Source organism: Phoca vitulina, unplaced genomic scaffold (genome assembly GCF_004348235.1).
Source record: "Phoca vitulina isolate PV1807 unplaced genomic scaffold, GSC_HSeal_1.0 scaffold42, whole genome shotgun sequence".
NCBI lineage: Eukaryota > Metazoa > Chordata > Mammalia > Carnivora > Phocidae > Phoca > Phoca vitulina.
The window spans coordinates 11,295,675-11,315,416 of record NW_022589745.1 but is presented as its reverse complement, the minus strand read 5'-3'; the positions used below and the strand labels follow the sequence as shown (position 1 = coordinate 11,315,416).

Here is a 19,742-nt window from a genome sequence, read left to right as displayed (position 1 = left end):
TCATTGTGTCAGCTCTTGTGTGGTGTGCTTTGGTATTGTGCGGTAACTGGAAGCATATCATTTATCTTTGTACTCTCTGTAGAGTGGTTGTCACATAGTGAACGCCTAGGAAATGTTTGATAAAGCTCAGTTGGAAACTTCCACTGTGTAAAGATTAGTCTGTGGAAAAAATTAGTTAGAAAGTAGATTTTAGCATAAAAATAAAAGGAATTTCCAATTTAATTCATATATATGTGGCTACTGAGATCCTTTTATGTTTTGGCCAATATAAGGGGTATATCATTTCTCTGTTCAGCATAGAATTGAAAAGTGTTTCTGCTGAGTTCAGCTTCGTACGCTTATTCTGAATCCCCATCCTTCTTTATAAAATCCAGGAAAAAACCTTTGTGACTTTTGGATTTCCTATTTTCTCCTTCTACAATGAATTAGAAAGTGTCAACCTGACCCTTTAGTGGGACATGCTGTGTCAGTCACTGCAAGTGGACACATATTAGTCCATTAGTCCATTAGTCTCTTTAGTAAATGAAGGAGACCACCAGCCGTCCTTTACATGTTCTACTTAGCAAGGAAAAGGAATTCTTCCAAATGATTCTTTTTCTTCCCTTTCTCCTTTTTTTTTGTAGCTCCTTAAAAGCTTTCTTGTCTTTGTTTGTCCTTTTTCAGCAAGTTGTAAGAAATCTAGATCTCATGAAGTGCAAATCCAAACCCTCAATGAATTACATTACGGCTTTGATTCTTGAAGCACATGTCAGAATATTATAGCTACTATTATTAGATTAAAATACAGTGCTTAGCTGTAAGGTGCTGTGTGTTACACATTAACAGTAGATATAATAACCACATTAAATTATAACCGTAAATGAGAGCTGACTATATGTGTAATCTGCTTAATGCTCAAGACTTTCATTACTCAGTTGTGAAAATAATAATTTTTATTTATATATCCAAGCAAAGTAAAGATGTAATTGCTTCACAGAAGCATTTGCATTCGTTCAAGTAGAGCCGACAAGTTTGAAGATACCGGCTTTGTCCCCATGAACAAGATACTACTTTATAAATAGAACAGAATGCATATTTTGTGAATAACTACCAAAATTACAGTCTTCCGTTTCTTATTAATGTTGGTTATTATGTTTTTTAGATGTAGCAGTATTCCACCATTTAGAGTGTGTTAACGTTTGTTTAGCTAGTATTTGTTGTATCACTTAGCCAATGGTGTTTTCCCCCAGATAAATCTAATTGGATTTGGAAATGGATTATATATAAGGTTCCCATTAAAAAATCATTTTCACTGTGGGAAAACTTGTTATGAACATTTTAAGTGGCTATATAGATTTATACAACTGGACTAATTAATATTTAGAACTGGGGCATGGGCTAAACATAGAGTGATTTTGGATTTATAAAAGGATTGTTTAGATATATCTAGAAGTGAGCAAAATGGCAGTTGTCTTTCAGTATCAGAGACAAGCATTTTTTTTTTTAAGATTTTATTAGAGAGAGAATGAAAGAGAGAGAGAAAGAGAGAGCATGAGAGGGGAGAGGGTCAGAGGGAGAAGCAGACTCCCTGCTGAGCAGGGAGCCCGACGTGGGACCTGATCCCGGGACTCCAGGATCATGACCTGAGCCGAAGGCAGTCGCTTAGCCAACTGAGCCACCCAGGCATCCCAAGACAACCATTTCTTTTTCCATTCACCAGTTTTGTTACTTTGAACATTGGTGCACACGTCTCTGTATGGAAATGTGCTTTGATTTCTCATGTAGGTATGTAGGAATGGAACTGCTAATTGCATGTATATATGTGTTTAACACTTGAAGAAATGGCCAAATTGTTTCCCAAAGGGGCTGTACCATTTTCCTTTCCTGCCAGGAGGTATTTAGATTCCTGTGTCTCCACATTCTCATGAACGCTTGTTATTACCTGGCTTTTTGATGAAAGCCATTCTCAAGGATGTGTGTGATATCCCATTATCATTCTGGTATGCATTTTCCAAATAAGTAATGATAATGAGCATCTTTTTATGTGCTGCTGCTTATTGAGCTATAAGAGTTTTGTTGTGGTGGTGTTTTGTTTTTTTAATTCTGGATACAAGTCCTTTCTCAAGTATATGATTTGAAAATATTTTTCTCTCTGTGTGACTTGTGTTTTTAAATTTTCTTTAATGATAGCTTTTGAAGTGCAAAACCTTTTAGTGTTGAAGTCCAGCTTATCAATATTCTTTTATTGCTATTCTGCTTTTGGTGTTGTAGCTAAGAAATTGCTGCCTAACTCAAAGTTATGGAGATTTATTCCTATGCTTTTTTCTAAGCGTTTTAGAGTTTTAGCTCTTATATTTATTGATAAGTAAGTAAAAATAAGCCACTTTAAGTGAAATAACTGTAGGTTTGAGGAATATCCACATATAAAAAGATGAATTTAGAATTTCTTACCATACATAAAAATTAGTTCAGTGGGATGATTTTTATTTTGTTTTATTGTTTTCTGTTTTATGATAGCTTATTCCTTCTGGAAGGATTTTAAATCTCATGTTTGGTATTCACAAAGACAAATTAATATTTTGAAATTTTAAAGGAAACTATTTCATCTGGAATGAATTTTGTTACAATTATCACTTTACTGTCTCTTTTCCCTAGGTGTACTGGAGTTTTGGTTTTCAAGCTCATTGTTGAGCCACCCTGTTCAGTTTACTTTTTAGCTCCCTAGACTGTGTCTAAGGATTCTGTAGTTTTGTGGTTTTCCTCAATTTGAACCCTTGGTGCTTCAGTCTAGAACCATGTCCTATAGTAGCTTTTGACATGGGACTCCCTCTTGTAATGTTGAGGATATATGAGAAATAAAAGCATGGAGCCAGTGAGGGAGTTGGGCCCTGTCTTAGTTCTCTATCTCTCTAGATTTGCAGTTTTATATAAATATATAGTCCCAGGCAGTGAGTCTGAGCTTGTTACAGGGGATCCTTTCAATTCCCAATCCTCTAAAAAGGAGCACCTGGTAACCACTGACAGCAGCGGAATTCTGAGCCCCCAAAATGTTGAACTCCATTGAACTTGAATGCCTTTCTGCTCTTTTCATCAATTATCCTCAGTATTTTGGAGCAGAGTGAGCACACTGAAACATGGGTTCGTTTCTCCATCTTAACTGGAATTCATAATTTTTTTTAATTACAAAAATTAATATAGGCTTTTATTTTAGCAATCCCTTTAAGAGAAGACATGGTTCAGATAATTGACATTATTTGGCGTATTTTATTCCTGAAAATAAAAAAAAATGAAATGTGAAACATCTGTGCTAAAATGTTAACATTTGTTAACTTTTGAGAAGTACATGGAAATTTGTGGTAACTTTGGTTTTTCTACTTTAAAATATGAAATAATTTAATCAACAATACGTTAATATGATAAGTTCTCTCTTCTCTTAGTTCTTTCTACCTATACCAGGAATCCCACTGCTTAGAGGTAAACATTTTTTTTTTTAAGTTTATAAAAAATGTTCCAGACTTTTTTTTGAGTATAAACAGATTTTCTGTGCAACTATTGTCTGTCTCATGAAGAATTATTTTATTTTTTAAACTAATATGGAGTCATACTGCATATATTAACTTGAAGCTTATTTTTTTCATATAATGTTATTTGTCATGGATATATGCTTTTCTCATTATATACAGACCATTTCTATAAGGGTGAGTTAGTGGTCATTTGATGCACATACAATGATTTATTTATCTTTTACTTTGTTTTTGAACATTTAGATTGTGTTCGATTTTCCTCTATTTTAGACTGAGCTGCACTGAGCGTTTTATGTACACATTTTGCATAGTTATATTAGCATTGCTCTGGGATAGAGTGGTAGAAATGGGCTCCAGAGATGGAGAATTTCCTGTTTTCTTGTGGCGTAGCCTCCGTAAGTTTGTGTAAGTGCTGATTGTGCTTTCTTCACTCTCGTGATGCCAGCACATCACTGGGAACAGACTAGGTCTTCATTAATTTTTCTTTTTTTTTTTTTTTTTTTGGATAACATTGCCTGAGGAATGTTTTCTGTGGGAGACTGAGTTTATGGTAACCTGTGATGTCCGAGTACTGGATGATAGCACGGCACTAACACGATTCAGAACACTCAGGCATTTCAGTCAGTGTGTCATGTTTCCTCTCTGAGAGCTGACCGAAGGAGGCCGTGCTCTGCTCATTGGCATGCTTGTAGGATAATGCGTTGGCTCAGTCCATAGCTTGATGGTCAGGAGTGTGCGTCCTGTCATTCTAATTGGCTTGGAGGATCTATATCGCAGATTTCCATTCCTCACAAGGGCTTAGGTTAGCTGCCCCCTTTCGCACCCCCATTGGTATTCCAGGCTTTGTTCTTTCTTTCATCCCGCCCTTTCTTCATAGGGCTCATGCATTTCTAATATATTTGTTTTGTTGTCTTTACGTTTGACTCTTTTTGTAACAAAGAATACGGTTTTTACTTTTTAATTAGTCTTGCTATTTAAATCCACTTGAAAAGATAACTTTGCAAAAATAGCGTATCTTAGTGAAATCTGGGAGATTCAACAGTTTCCTTTCCTTTTAAGGAGGCCTGTGATAGGACCACTTGGCCCTGGAGGGGCTCACGTGTACTGTCCTGGGGGACTTGTCCTGTACTCCTTTGTTTTATACTAGCAGTGGCCCCATCTTCTTTTTCTCTAGTTACCTTTTGCCTACTCACCATGAGCCTATTTCTCCTCCCTGTTTTATCACAACAGCTTGTGAGTTTGGGTCACCAGTGACCTCTTGTTGCTAAATTCATGGGTCAAATCTGTCTTTATCTTATTTGACCTACCAGTAACCTTGGATACATACTTGTTTCAGGACAACCTCTTTGTCTTCTTTATACCTCATTGGCCGCTTAGGCTCATCGTGTTTGCTGGTCCTTCCTCATTTCCCCAGCTTAAGTGGTGGATACCCCAGGTCTCAGTCTTTAAATCTCTTCACTGCCTATACTCATTCCCAAATGATTGCACCCATTATCATGACTTTAAATATCAACTTTGTACAGATGATTCCCTGCTTATAGCTTGAGCCCTGGTCTTCTGAATTCCAGGCTTGTACGTATGGCTGCCAACCTAACATTTGTACTTACCTTTCTTACAGACATCCATCTCAGTGTGTTAAAAGTGAACCACTGATTTTAACATCCCATGCTCCACCTGGGCCAACAGTGGTGTTCCTTCTGTGCTCTATCCTGTGTCAGAAAATGGCAGCTCCATCTTTCTAGTTGTTTAGGTCATAAAGCTTGTTGTCATCCTCATTTCTTCTCTTTGTCCTACGTAACACATACAGTCTGTCAAGAAATCCTGTTGGCTCCACTTTCCCAGTGGACTTGGAATTGGGCCATATTTTACCATTACCGCAGCTACCACCCCGGTTTAAATTATCAGTGTGTCTCACTTAGAGTTTTATGGTGGTGTTCTGTTTGTCCGCCTGCTTGAGCTCTTTTCCTGGCTACGGTCTGTACTCAACAAGGCGGCCTGAGTGATTCTTCAAGAATACATCAGATCGTGCCACATTCCTCAGAGTACACACTAAATTTTTATGATGTCCCTCCTACAAGGACACCCATGATCTGTCTTCCCTACTAGCTGTTTGACTTGATCTCTTCTCTCCTGCCCTGCCCCCTGCCCTCTCTCCCCCAAATCTGGCTTTGCTCAGCCTACTCCAGTCCTACTGGCCTTCTTGCTATTCTTGAAACTTTCCCATCAAGTTCTCCCTCTGGATCCTTGTGCTTGCTGAGTTCTACCTGCAGTGTTCTCCCACATATACAAACAGATGACTTGTCCTCGCTTCTCCCGGGTCTCTGCTCAATTGTGTCCTCAGTGAGAGCTTCCCTGCTTTCTGCATACACAGTTCTACATCACTATTTTTCTTCCTAGCTCTTATCCTATTGTTGATCTGATACACTTCTCTGACATGCTATTTATTTTTTGCTTATCTCTTCTTGGAATGTAAGGGGAGATCTTTGTGGCAGGAGCAATGTTTTGTTCACTGCTATTTTCAGTATCTAGAACAGTGTCTGTCCTTGTTATACTTAATGTCAAATATATTTGTTGAATATGTGAATAAAATAAATGACAAAGGTTAAGATGTAGATATGATGGTGGGGATAAATTCTGTTACCATAAGGGGAGGAATATTTGAATGGGGTCCAATTTGATAAGTTCTCAGTTCATTGATGAAATAAAGCAAATTTCCTATTTGCCTTTCTTTCCTAATGTACTATGAGTTCTTTGAGAGCAGGGACAATATCTTAATCATCATGGTAACTCTGTTGCCTAGCACTGGGTCTTAAACATAGTAGGCATGCCAGAAGTATGTGTTTAGTAAATTTATTTTGTGGATGCATTTAGAACTGCAAATCATTTATCAAATGTTATTTAAAAATTGGGTATGGTGAAAGAAAATAAAAATATACTTCAGATACCTCTATTTTTCCTAACTATATGCCTCTTAGTCTTGGTACAAGAATGCTAGGAGATTCAAGAAGGGTTTGATTCCCAAAGCCTCTGATACCGTGTGTCAAATTTGGTGTATGTGTGTGTGTGTGTCTGTTTGTGACTTTGTTCATGTGTGTGCATTCTATTTTCTGGAGAAAGGACTTATAGCTTTCATCAGAATTGTATAGGGGTTCATGACTTGCAAAGGTGAAAACATCTAAATTGTAACCTGGCCTGTTAATTAGCGGATGAACTAAAGCAGAATCAGACTTTATAGTCAGTGATTTATTCCATGGGGCATTTTTCTCCTGCTTCTTCTGACAGATACTTCTAAAAGTGGCATCACCCATGATAAAGATTGCATTCTTAATATTTTGAGTTCAGGGTAAAATTTACTGTAAGTGTTAGGTACAGGGAAGAGCTTTGGATCATCTAAAGATCTGTTGGAGGAGAAGGGATAGTGGATGAGTTTAGTTTGAGTGCTCTTTGTAATCCTTACCTAATTTATGTGTACCACCAACTCAGTTTATAGTGGGCAAACAGATTTCTCAGAAATTAACCCATGTGTTACCAGACATCAGAGAAAGCAACTCCAAAATGGATTATTCATTATAGTAATCGATCAGCAAGAATCGTTTCTCTAAGCCAAGCTTGACATGGGGAGCTATTCTTGTTCTTATGAACCTGATCAGTAATGGTGTCTATTGTAGAATTTGAAAGATACTATTAATGCTTAGTAAGTTAACCTTTGAGCTGTGTAACACACTTGACATTAATGAGATTTCATGTTGAATTTTATGCTGGGAGTTGTTGATTTGGTTTGGGGGATTAATCTATTTCTGCGGTTGCACATTCTAAATTAATTAGCAGTGTGGAACTATGAATATAAAAAGTGCCAGTAGTAATCATTTGAGGGAGTAAATTTTGCCTAACCTCTCTTTTCTTTCCCCATTACATGTAGTTGAACGAAAACTGTTTTCCTCATTAATTTCTCTAGTTACAGTATAATCTTATTAGATTGTCCCCAAGTTTGATGCTTCTTCTGTGGCCCAAATGAACCTTTTATTTTATTTTATCTTTTGTAATTCTCATTAGGGGACTCTCTTTTATCTTGTACATTTCTGAGCATGTGAATTTCATTTATCTTCTGGAACAAACTTTTAAGTTTTATGTATCTTAAATTTCCTATCTTGAGTTAACCTATCCATATGAACTATAAATAAAGTTTAGGTTCATTTTATGAAATGGAATAATTGTTCCATAGCCTATATTTTTTGATATCTTTCAACTGACTTGATTTTCCTGAGTGAAGTGGCATTGTGTTTAAGTGCGATATTTCTTACCTTGTTTATATTTTTAATTCCTACACTTGGATTAGTTGATGACATTCAAATCATTCAATATACCCTCTCGATTAAGAACATTCTAAAGGTGAACAAGATCTGAACGTGTGGCATGAAGTCTTATTTGAGTACCATTTAGATACTATAGGTGCAATGTATTAGGCTTCAGAAAACGTGTCCTCAGATGGGCAGAAAACCAGACTTCTCGCACGGATCTACGGATCTACGGATACAAACTACAGGGTAGGGATTGTCACATATTTTGAGGATATAGTAATGAATAAACATAGTCCCTACCCTTGAAAAGCTACTGTCTAGTTGGGAAGACAGACAAACAAAAAAAATCAAAATATCAATATATTATGGTAAGTGCATTAGAAGGATGCATCTAATACAGGTGCATAGGAGAGGGGGCAGTACACTGTCATAACAGGATTTTACTTACAGTAAAAACATTACATGTCAAGGAAAATATGGAAGAGCGTCCTTGTGACCTTGGAGTAGGCAATGATTTCTTAAATATACAAAAAATGCTAATCATAAAATAAAAAAACTGATAAATAGGAATAATTTAAAATTTAAGTACTTCTATTGATCAAAAGACAACGTTAGAACAATAAAAAGATAATCTGCCAAATATTCACAATTTCTACATCTAATAAGGGATGTGTATTCAGAATATATAAAGAATTACAAGTGAATAAAAAAACAGATAATTGACAGAAGAATGGCGAAACACTTGAACAGACACTTCACAAAAGAAGATGCTCAAATGGCCAATATATACATAAAAAATTATTCAACTTCATTAGTCACCAGAGAGATACAAATTAAAACCACAGAGAGATAACTATTATATACTCACTGGTAATGCTAAAAGGAAAAAGAAATGTAATACCAAGTGTTGGCATGGATGTGGGTGACCAGAACTGTTGTAATTGCTCGTTGGAGTTCAGTTGGTATAACCATTTTAGAAAATGTTTGGCAGTATTTACTAAGTCTGGACAGATGCATACTGTATATCTAAGTAATCCTTATCTCCAGAAATGCGTATGTTCACCAAAAGATAATTATTATCATGTTCAGGGTGGCACTGTTGGTATTAGCTCCAAACTGCAAAGTATCCAAGTGCTCATCAACAGAAAAAAAGGATAAGTTCTGATATGTTCACACTGTATAATACTGTTACATTAATAATGTAACAGCATTGCACTAACAGTGAGTTGGATAATCTTTGACTACTTTCAAGAATATGAATGAATTTATGTTGAATGATAGGGATCAGACCCAAAAGAGGACATAATTCCATTCATATAAAGTATAAAAATAGGCGAAACTAATTTATGCTGCCAAAAGTCAAAAGAGCATTTATCTCGGCCATGGGAGTGGCTGGAAGTGACCACGAAGGCCGTATCTGGGATGCTGGTGTGGTGGTCTGTTACTAAGTGCTGATTACCTGCCTCTGTTACAATTTATCAAACTGTACACTTATGTGTACACATTTTTAATATATCTTATCCTTGAATAAAAAGGTTTTATAGAAAAATCTCTTAAGCCTGGATTAAAGACAGGAAGGGAGAATGTATACTGGCACTATTGTCTTTGTATCATGGAATTGTGAATAAGTACTGTCTTTTTTTCTCCTAATCTTATAAATTTTTCAAGCCATCTTTAATGAGATTTTAGTTTTATAACACAGAAGAATAAATGACCTTAAGTGTGTGTGTGTGTGTGTGTGTGTGTAATATTATGTCAGAACCCTATGAAAAACAAGTGGACCACACATTTCGATAGCCAGACCTGGTCAAGAAGACAGGAGACACCCTTAGGCCAGTTGCCTGTGGGCAGCATATTCTGCTTACTGGATCTACAATTTGCTTTTCCATCATATGGCGTTCTCCTACCTACTCTGCAGTGTTACTGTAAAATTTAGGAATGAACATAGGAAGCACCTGCTCAGTACCTGACACATAGTATGCTTTTAGCAAATGGTAGCCATTATGTTTCTTATATATTATAAACAGGACTTCTACTAGACATTGCTCTTGGGGAAAAAAGGTCTCTAGATCTTTCTTATTCCTCTCTGTGGACCTGGTCCTCTGTTCATTCTTCCTCAGTAACTTGCATTGCTCATTTTTACCCCCACTGCATCTAACCTTGCTCAACTGACCATGAACATTTGCTTATGTTCCTGACTTTTCTTCTGTTCTTGTCTTCTTTCTCTCAGCTCTTCCCTAAGACCCACCTGGTGACCATGTACTTTATTTCTTAGAAAGTTGGATTTCTCTGCTTATCTGATTTACGTCCGGCCCTTCTCACTTTTAGAAGGATTAGAAATAAAAACACTTACACTTAATGTATTCATTCAGGTAGACAAATACCCTATGGTAACCTTATATGTTTGTAGCATTATGATCTTAATTCAAATTGTCCCTGATTAGTTTAAACTTGGACTAACGCACCAACCTCCTAACTGGATTCTTGTGCCTCGCGTCATATTTTTAAAACACAAATCTGATTGTGAGACTCCCTTTGTTTAGAGTCCTTCAGTGGCTTCCCATCTGTTAGGGCGGCAGCAGAAGTGCTTTGGGCTGGTCAGTGGATCTCTTGCTCCAGTCCCCTCTCCCTCCTTCCATCCTGGTGTTCTGCCCCTTGCCCTGGTGTGTCAGCGTCCACACCTTCTCTGACTCGCTCAGGTTTCCTCCAGTTGGCCATGCTGTTTATTTCATGCTCTTGGTTTGCATAAGTCTGCCTGAAACTCTCTCTGCCATTCCTCCTTTGGAAGCCCTGTCGTGTTTCCTGCTGGAATATTACCTTCTCTGCGAAGCCTTCTGTGATCGTGCCTCCGGGCAGGGGAGGTATGACCTCTCTTCATGTTCCCGTGGTGTTTTTTATGCACCTCGGCTTGAGAAGTTGATATTACTCTGCCTCCCTCCCTAGTTTCAGAGCGACTTGTGAGCTCAGACTGTGTCTTAAGCTGTTTTTATCTCCTCATGGCCTGGTGTCGTGCATGATACTGAATTAAGAGTCACTCAGTAACTGCTGAGTAAGTGAATGAATTCTCATTTGTTTCTGGGGTGGTTTTTTTTTTTTTCAGATGTAAATTTTAAGTAATTCAAAAATATAGCCAATAAATTGAGATGCTTACTATATATTTTACATGTATTTATATATATATACATATATACACATGTATCTATATCTACATATCTGTATCTGTATAAAAAGAGGGAATGTATACTTCAGATTCCTTCTGAGCTTTATTTCTGGCAAAGAACTATTTTTGGCAGTGTTATGCACAGAGGGACACTCACAGCCGTTTCCACTCTGTGCACAGTTATTAAGGGGAAAACTCAGAATCCGAGTGAAGCCCAAGTGTCCCCGATCTCCAGGGTTTTCAGTAGCCCAGAGAGCAGTGCTTAGGCCGGACCTGGTGGGTGACACGCATGATTGCCAGCTGTCCAGTGGAAAAAGGCCCCACTCCAGAAACGCAGGCTGGGACCTGGAGGTAACTTTGCCACTGTGCACCATCAGAAGCTCGTCGGCTGGGGTTGGGGCCTTCTGAGAAGAGAGGGGCCCCTGGGAATCAGCTTGTTTTTCTTCTGTTGACTTAAGTCCCACATGATGAACCAGCTGTCAGCAGTGCCAGAGTGGAGAATAAATCAGCCTCTCCTGCCATCTCACACAGGGAAGAAATTAAGGAAAGAAAAGAATTGTAGTAATGCTACCATTAAAACTATTTGTGTTTTTTTGTGTTCCCTTCCGGTTTTTTGCCCAGTCACATATGAAGCACTTTGTGCAGCCCTGGCCCACAGCAAGCCGTCATCATTATTAGACTTGGAGGGAGAATTCTGTTTTTTTCCTACGTAGGACTTTCTACCTTGTCCTTTCAGAAGCGTTGGTTAATGAGCTAAACTCCAAACTATTATTTTTAGCATGGTTGCCCTTATGAGTATATAAGCAACTTAACATGATTTTTTTCCTTATTAAAATCCATTTTTTATGTTGTTGTTTTCATAATCAAATTACAGTGATTGCATTGAGTTGATAGTTTATACTTTTCCCAATATCCAAAAAGTTCATAGGAAACGCAATTTTTTAAAACTTTTTTTAAATTGAGATATATTTGACATAAAAACCTTGTGTTAGCTTAAGGGATACAGCTTATTGATTTGATACTTTTTTTTTTTTTTTTAAGTAAGCTCCACGCCCAGTGTGGCGGCCAACACGGGGCTTGAACTCATGACCCCGAGATCATAGATCTGAGCTGGGATCAAGAGTGGGATGCTCAACCAACTGAGCCACCCAGGTGCCCCTGATTTGATATATTTATTTTGCCAGGTGGTTGCCGTTGTAGCTTAGCTATAACACTATTACTATTCCATAATTATCATTTCTTACAGTGTTGGGACACAATTTTGTGTGTGTGTGTTAAAAGCACAGTTTAGAAAATCTTACGAGAAACCTTAAACGACAAATTGGACAAATTGTAAGCATTGGTTGATATAGTTTAAATTCATTTCCTTTTGCAAGTAAGAGTAAAGTTCACAATGGTTTTCTAGAAGTTAAGTATCCTAACATGATATTATTTGTTTTCTATTGCTGCTATAACGTATTACCACAAATTTAGCCACTTAAAAACAGTGCAAATTGATTATAATTCCCATGGGACAGAAATCTGGCAGACTTAGGTGGGTCTCCCCTTAGTCACACATGGCCAAAATCATGATGCCGACAGGGCTGTGCTCTTTTCTGGAGCTTCTAAAGAAGGATCTGTTTCCATGCTCATTTATGTTGCTGACAGAATTCAATTCCTTGTGGTTATAGGACCGAGGTCCCTGTTGCCTTGCTGGCTGTCACCTGAGGGCTTTTCTCAGCTTCTAGGTGCCACTCACACCTTGGCTTGTGGCCCCTTCCTCTATCTTCAAAGCCATCGATAATGGGTTGAGTCCCCTCGTGCCTCAGGTGTCTCTTGCCTCTGCCCCATGGCATGTCCCAGACACCCTCTGTCTGACCCCAGCTGGGACAGGTTCTCTGCTTAAAGGCTTGTGTGACTAGGTTAGTCCCACTCCGATAATTTAGATAATCACTTCAAGGTGTGTGTCCTTAATCATATCTGCAAAATCCCTTTGCCATGGAATGCAGTGTATTGCCAGGGTCCAGGGATTTGGACGTGGACATCTTTGGGGCCCGTAATTCTACTTACCATGTAGGGCAGCTGTCAGTTTGGTCTACAACAGTGCATTTGTATCCTCAGTATTTGTGATGTGTGATGTCCTGGCAATTACTGAGTGATTACATCATTTACGTTTTTTATTACTTTTATAATACATGAATAAGTGATGTGATGTGGACCTAAATAGCCAAACTAAGCTCTCCTTCTATCAGTATCAGGAAGGCTATTGAAATAGAGGGACTAGGCCTTAACTTCGCTTTCATTTAAATGGAAAACTTAAGAAAAAATAAGTGGAAGTAGATAAACACTAAACCAAGAACTTTGTTTTTGTAGAACAAGTAGTGTTTTTCTTTGATCAAAAGCAGATGTGGTTGTTGTTGTTTCTATTTAAAATAATGTTAATGTAGGGCGCCTGGGTGGCTCAGTTGTTAAGCATCTGCCTTCGGCTCAGGTAATGATCCCGGGGTCCTGGGATGGAGCCCCGTGTTGGGCTCCCTGCTCGGCGGGAGGCCTCCTTCTCCCTCTCCCTCTCCCCCTGCTTGTGTTCCCTCTCTCGCTGTGTCTCTCTCCGTCAAATAAATAAGTAAAATCTTTAAAAAAAAGTGTTAATGTATTAGCATTTTTCTCCACGTGGAATCTCTCAGATGAGTAAATGGAGCCTCAGAATTTTAGCTGATTGCTTCCAGATTGGCAGGAGGTTTCATGTTATAAACCTTTTAAACACTATTAATCATCCACTTGTTTAGATGAAAAACAGAATACCTTTCAACATTTATAGATGGGTCCTCCGAGTCTTCTACCTTTGTCTGGGTCACCATAGCATTGTTCAAATGACTAAATTATTTCATAATTAACCTGTATAATAAATATTTTCAAATGTCTAAGAAATAAACATGAGTTTTTCGTTGGTAGGATATTAGATTGGTAAAAAAGAACCCATTATTTGCTTCATAAATGTTTCTGAAGGGGATTATTTGACTAATGCACGGTGATGGTTTTTCCTTTACCAGATTTCTTTTGTACATGATCCAAGGAGGTACGATATGCCAGTAGTGCTTTGTTTCACATTTTTTTGTTGCTGGCAAAGATGGATTTTTAAATTTCTCATGTCTGAGAAGTGTAAGTAGTCTCATGATCACTCTCTGTTCTTCTGGCCATGTGCATTTTTTGCTCTTGGCCTTTTCTGTTTTAACTAGGGCGAAGTCGGTGTTCCTGGCAGCAACTCCGACCTCTTAGGCTGGAGCACCGCTGCGACCAGGAAGGTCCTGTCCAGCACCACGACCACCACCAAGGCTGTGCTGCAGGCGGTCAGTGACGGGCAGTGGTGGAAGAAGTCCTTAACTTACCTCCGACCGCTTCACGTAAGCAAGACCTCTGTCTTTTCAGAATCCATCCTCGGGCTTCTGTCAGTGCATTAGCACTGCTTCTCAGTCGTTTTCATGTTGTGAACAGCTTTATCTTCTCTAGATTATTAAATAATCTCTGAAGAAATCGAGGCCTCCCATCAGATAGGGGAAGAGTCATTTATTTTATAGAATGTAACCTACTCCCATAGGGTGCTTGCAAAAGACACTGATACAGATTGGGGTGGGGTTGGATTTGATGTCAGAATTAAAATTTAGTGGGATGAAAAGGAAAATGATTTCATCGGTGCTTACTTGTTTTTGCTATATTTCTATGGGCCAGTAGTCGAGGAAAAGCACTGGAAGATGGCATGGGGGCTGAGGTTATTGGGGCTGCTAGAACAATCATACCATATACTGTGGGGCTTAAACAACACACATTTCTTCCTCACGGTTCTGGGGGTTGGGAAGTCCAAGATCAAAGCTCTGGCACATTAGCTTCTGGTGGGTTCTGCTTGCTGCGTTCTCACATGTTGCAAGGGTTGAGGGAGCTCTCTGCAGGGCTCCAACATCATGAGCCCATCACCTCCCAAAGGCCCCCATATCTTATTTTTTTTAAATGTATTTATTTACTTTTAATTGAAGTGTAGTTGACGCGGAATGTAACAGTAGTTTCAAATGCACAGCATAGTGATTTGATCACTCTGTACATTATGCTGTACTCACAAGTGTATCTGCCATCTGTCGTGATATAACACTATTACAGTACCTTGACTGTGTTCCCTGTACTTTCATAACCCGTGACTTACTCATTCCATAGCTGGAAGCCTGGACCTCCCACTCCCCTTCACCCACTTTGCTCATCCCCCACCCCCTTCCCTCTGGCAGTCATCAGTTCTCTTATTTATGGGTCTGCTTATGCTTTTTGTTTGTTTGCTCATTTGTTTTTTAGATTCTACATGTAAGTGAAATCATATATTTGTCTGACTTATTTCCCTTAGCATAATACCCTCTAAGTCCATCCATGTCATCGCAAATGACAAGATCTCTTTCTTTTGTATAGCAGAGTAATATTCCATTGTGTATATGCACCCAAAGGCCCCACCTCTTAATACCATCATGTTTTGGGGGCTTAGAATTTCAACATGTGAATTTTAGCAGATGACACATTCAGTTTTTAGTAGGTGCTTTTGGTAAAGAGAACAGCGTGACAGATTCTTTCACCCATTCTGGAAATAGAGGTCGGGACGAGTGGTATAACGATGGAGTGTGCTTTCTGTGACCAGTGAACATATTGCTCCCCTGCTGTCTTCCCTGCGCTCTCACACTGCAGTCCTTAGTCTCTCTGGAAAGCTTGAAGGACAAAGAAACATGCTTGTTTATAAGTTCACCCCAAACACTCAGTGGGTGTATCGTTCATTTCATTCATGCTCCAAATACTCCTCAGGCGTTTTCTGTGTGTCAAAGCTCGTGCTAGTGATTGGGAGCAGAGTTGGGAAACCCTTCACTTGCGGAGCCTGTATTTCAGTGGGGGAGACAAAGAAACCCACCAATAAAGTATTTGTAATAATGTAATGGTAGGTGGTAGTGAGGACTGTGAGGATAACTTCAAGGTAAGGGGAGAATGCTTGATACTGGGGGAGTGAAGGTCTGATTTAGATCGGAAGGTTGGTGTATCAGGAGTCACTCTTGAGCAGAAACCTGACTGAGCCAAGCAGAACAAGTACAGAGAGCCCTTTTTGAAGGAAGATGCTTGACATCTTTGTAGAACAGAAAGGAGGCTTGTGTAGTATGAACAGAGTAAACAGCGGGAGGAATGATGAGAGATGAAATCAAGGAGGTGGTAAGAAGAGGCCAATGTGCCAAGCCGTGTACAAACTGTGAGGAGGACCCGGATTTTATTCTGAGTAGGACGGAAAGCAGTTGGAGAATGTAGGCAATGCGGTTGTGTGATCCAGCTTCACTTTCCGAAGACCATTTAAGTGCTTTGTGGAGAACTGACAGCATGAGTCAGGGCAGGGGCAAAGAGGTCTCTGGTCTGGTGCTCCAGGGGAGAGGTGGTGAAGGGGTGGACCGGGGCAGCAGTGAAGCAAGTGGGAGATGTATTTTGTGGACCTGTGAATGGTCTGGATGTGGGATATGCAGGGAAGAGGGGAAGCAAGGGTGACGTAGCCGAGATGGTTGGGTAAATGTCGATCCCACAGACAGATGGTGGATGCTTGACTCGGGGGTACGTCTGCACGTCTCTTCTCATTGTGTGTATCACACTAGGTATGATTATGGTGACTTTTCTGTCTCGCGTCTTGGACTTTTTGAGCGTACGTGCCTCAGACGAAGTGTGGAACCCTGTGCCTGATACCAGATTGTTAAGTGTCAGTTGTCATTCTCGTCATCATTTCCAGCAGTGCTTCACAGTTTCCCGAGGCTGTGGTTGGCATCAAGTGAGGGCTCCGTAAACTCGGAGGAATGGGTGACTGTGTTTGACTTGGCTCTTCCAGTGAGGAGCTTTACGATCTGAGGAAGGTCAACCTGAAGACAGTTAACTACTAGGGATCCGAAAGCGCTTGCCAGTGAGGACCGCTGCTGACAGGTCCTGAAGGCAGTTGTGGGGTGGCGGGGAAGAGGCAAGGGGCGCACTTCCATCTTGCCTCCAGCTTGGTAGGGTTTCAGCAGGTGAGATCCTTGGTGGGCCTGGAAGCAGGGTGGGGTCTGCCGAGGCAGTCAGCATGGACAGGACCCTCATGGTGGAAGAAAGGCATAGAAACTGGTAGGACGCGTGAAGTAGATCTTGGTTGGAATAAAGAATTCGTCTTGAATGTTTGATGACACTGAAGAACTTTAAATGTTATTTTACGTAGTTTAGACTTGCTACTGTGGCCTGTTAGTCTTGTTCAGAGCTACTAAAGGTGTGTTGAGCAGGGCAGCAATATGTACGAAATGATGTTTTGGGAAGGTTACTCTGACTGTAGGATAGACAACTTGTCATGTGTTTAACACTGATTGCTTCTTTGTTTTTAATGCATTGATGTCCAAATGACCAGGAAAATCAGAAGGCATGCAGGCTGAGGTTGAAGGGCTGCTTTTAGAATGTGGGTGCCATTCTTACCCGCTCTGCTGGGCGTCCATGTCAAACTGACACACAGTCCGTAGATCCCACAGTGCACGTGGATCCATTTCTCCGGAGACAACCCTCCTTCTCCTCTCCGCATCTGCCCCCAGCGCTCTTTCCTTCTATCCACTGTTCTTCACTTTGTTCTGTTTAGGGGCAAGAATTCGGTGGTGCTTATCAAATTGGAACCATAGCCAATGAAGGTCTAGAAAAACAAGGCTGTCATCCTTTTTATGAATCTGTCCTCTCCGATCCCTTTGTCACAGAGGTAAGGACAGTGTGCCTAAGAACATAGATTCAACTGTTAGGCTGTTGTGGGCATTTTAGTATAAACAAAAATGAAAATGTTCCTGAAAATTTACTTCTTTAGCTTCGTTCTTTCTCATGTTACTCACTGGTTTTATGTGACTTTTTTTAATATATATATTTTTTAAAGATTTATTTTATTTATTTTAGAGAGAGGGAGTGAGTTGGGGGAGGGGGGAGGGAGAGAGAGTATCTCAAGCCGACTTCTGCTGAGCACAGAGCCCGATGCTGGGCTCGATCTCACAACCTGGAGATCATGACTTGAGCTGAAATCAAGAGTTGGATGCTTAACTGACGAGCTATCTAGGCGACCTGGTTTTATGTGATTTGTATATATTATATTATGAGATTAAAATCTGTTTCAAGCTTTACATATAAAATAATATGTTTTAGTAAGTGAGAAGTTATAATTTGAATCATCAAAAGATATAAAATCCTGTAATTCTGTTCTAAGGATATCTTTAAAGGAAAAAGTTACCAGCTAAAAGGTGTAACTGCTTCTGTCTAGTCTGCAGTGACCTATGACCCCCACCAGCATGTTCCAGTGGAAAGCTTTGCAGAGGTATTGTTAAGAACTGGGAAGCTGGCCGAGACCAAAACTGAAGGGGAAGAGGTATTTCCAACAACAGAAGGTATGAAAGAAGGTTCTAGTTCCCTGACAGTGTGTAACTCCTATTAGGGGAACCATAAATGAAAAATGATGAGTGAATGGGGGTGGGGAAAAACAATAATAAAGTTTTGTAATTCTGAATAACTTGACACCATCATGCATTTATTTAAAACATTTATTTGAGTACTTTCGGTTTTCCGGATACTTACTAATATTGAGGATTTAAAAGGATAAGTATGACATAATTGAAGTGATTCTTACAGGTGTTTCTGATCTTATGTGTTAATTAAGAACTCTTAAGTATTTGCTTCACAGAATGTAGATGTATATTTCATCTTAAGAATTTTCTGTGTGGCCACATATCTTTCTGTGTAGAATTTTTTGGAAAGAATTAAATGTATGTAAGCTCACCAAAGATACCTTTCCATTTGTATGTTTTTTTTCTTTTTAGTCTCCTTACTTCTTTTTAAGGTTCCAGGATAGTTTCCTTGACTTTTTTTTTTTTTTTCAGTTCCCCCTCTCTGTGCTCTGCATCTTTAGTGAATACCTCATGATATAAAGGCTGCTGGAGCTCCAGCTGTCTCTCTATATTCCAGGCATCAGTAAGGAGAAAAGAGGAAGTAGGGAAAAACAGTCTCCTTGGTAGTCCTATCCACGCCTTCCACTTAGATATTTCTGGCTGTCTCTCACTGCCAGTAAACCTGGATGATGTGGTCTTAACTGAGCACTTTGCTGCATGGAATAAAATTTGGGGAAAATGTATATGGGGAATAAAACTGCCGTTTTCCCAGAAACCTGATCCTGTCACTCATTTTTGGATAATCCTTCTTTCAATCAATAGTTATATGTAGTTGGGAAGAGGGGAAGCAAGTACCATTTTTCTATCTACTGTGCAGGCCTCTTGGATACTAGAGGTTTTTACTAAGTATACCATTTTCCTTCAGTTCTGAGATGCATTTTTTTTTACCTTTATTTCTGAAATCAGGGTATCTCACAGTTGATGAGTACATTTGTTTTTTTTTTTTCCTCCTCCAAAAAGCTATTATTAAATTCATGGCACACCTTACAAATAATGCTGAATATACGTGAAGAGTATAGTTGCATTGCTGTTTACCCTTTTAATTATTCTTTATTACTACTTTTCTTTTTTAAATTATGCTTTATTTTTTTCAATTCCATAGACATTTATTTGTAGCTAACATTTACTTTGTCTACAGTAAGAGAAGACCTATATCAAATGCTATTAGTACAGTATCTTACTTAATCTTAATAACAGACCACCTGATATTTACCATCACTCCTATTTTAGAGATAAAGACCCATATCTCAGAGACATGAAGTCATTGTGGTTTTTGTTGTTGTTGTTGTTTTAGTTACAAAGCCAGTGGTTGGTT

The 19,742-nt window shown here is 39.2% G+C and overlaps 1 protein-coding gene across 4 annotated transcripts in view; it reads left to right on the top strand.

The window, feature by feature from the left end:
* The window catches only part of NBAS (NBAS subunit of NRZ tethering complex), a 313,374-nt gene that overhangs the window by 171,894 nt on the left and 121,738 nt on the right, over positions 1-19,742 (top strand). For all 4 annotated transcript variants that reach the window (XM_032430100.1, XM_032430102.1, XM_032430101.1 and 1 more), the window contains 3 exons: positions 14,177-14,341; positions 17,587-17,700; positions 18,247-18,370. In XM_032430100.1, the coding sequence (XP_032285991.1) occupies positions 14,177-14,341; positions 17,587-17,700; positions 18,247-18,370 (403 nt within the window). The remainder of the gene's footprint in view (positions 1-14,176; positions 14,342-17,586; positions 17,701-18,246; positions 18,371-19,742) is intronic.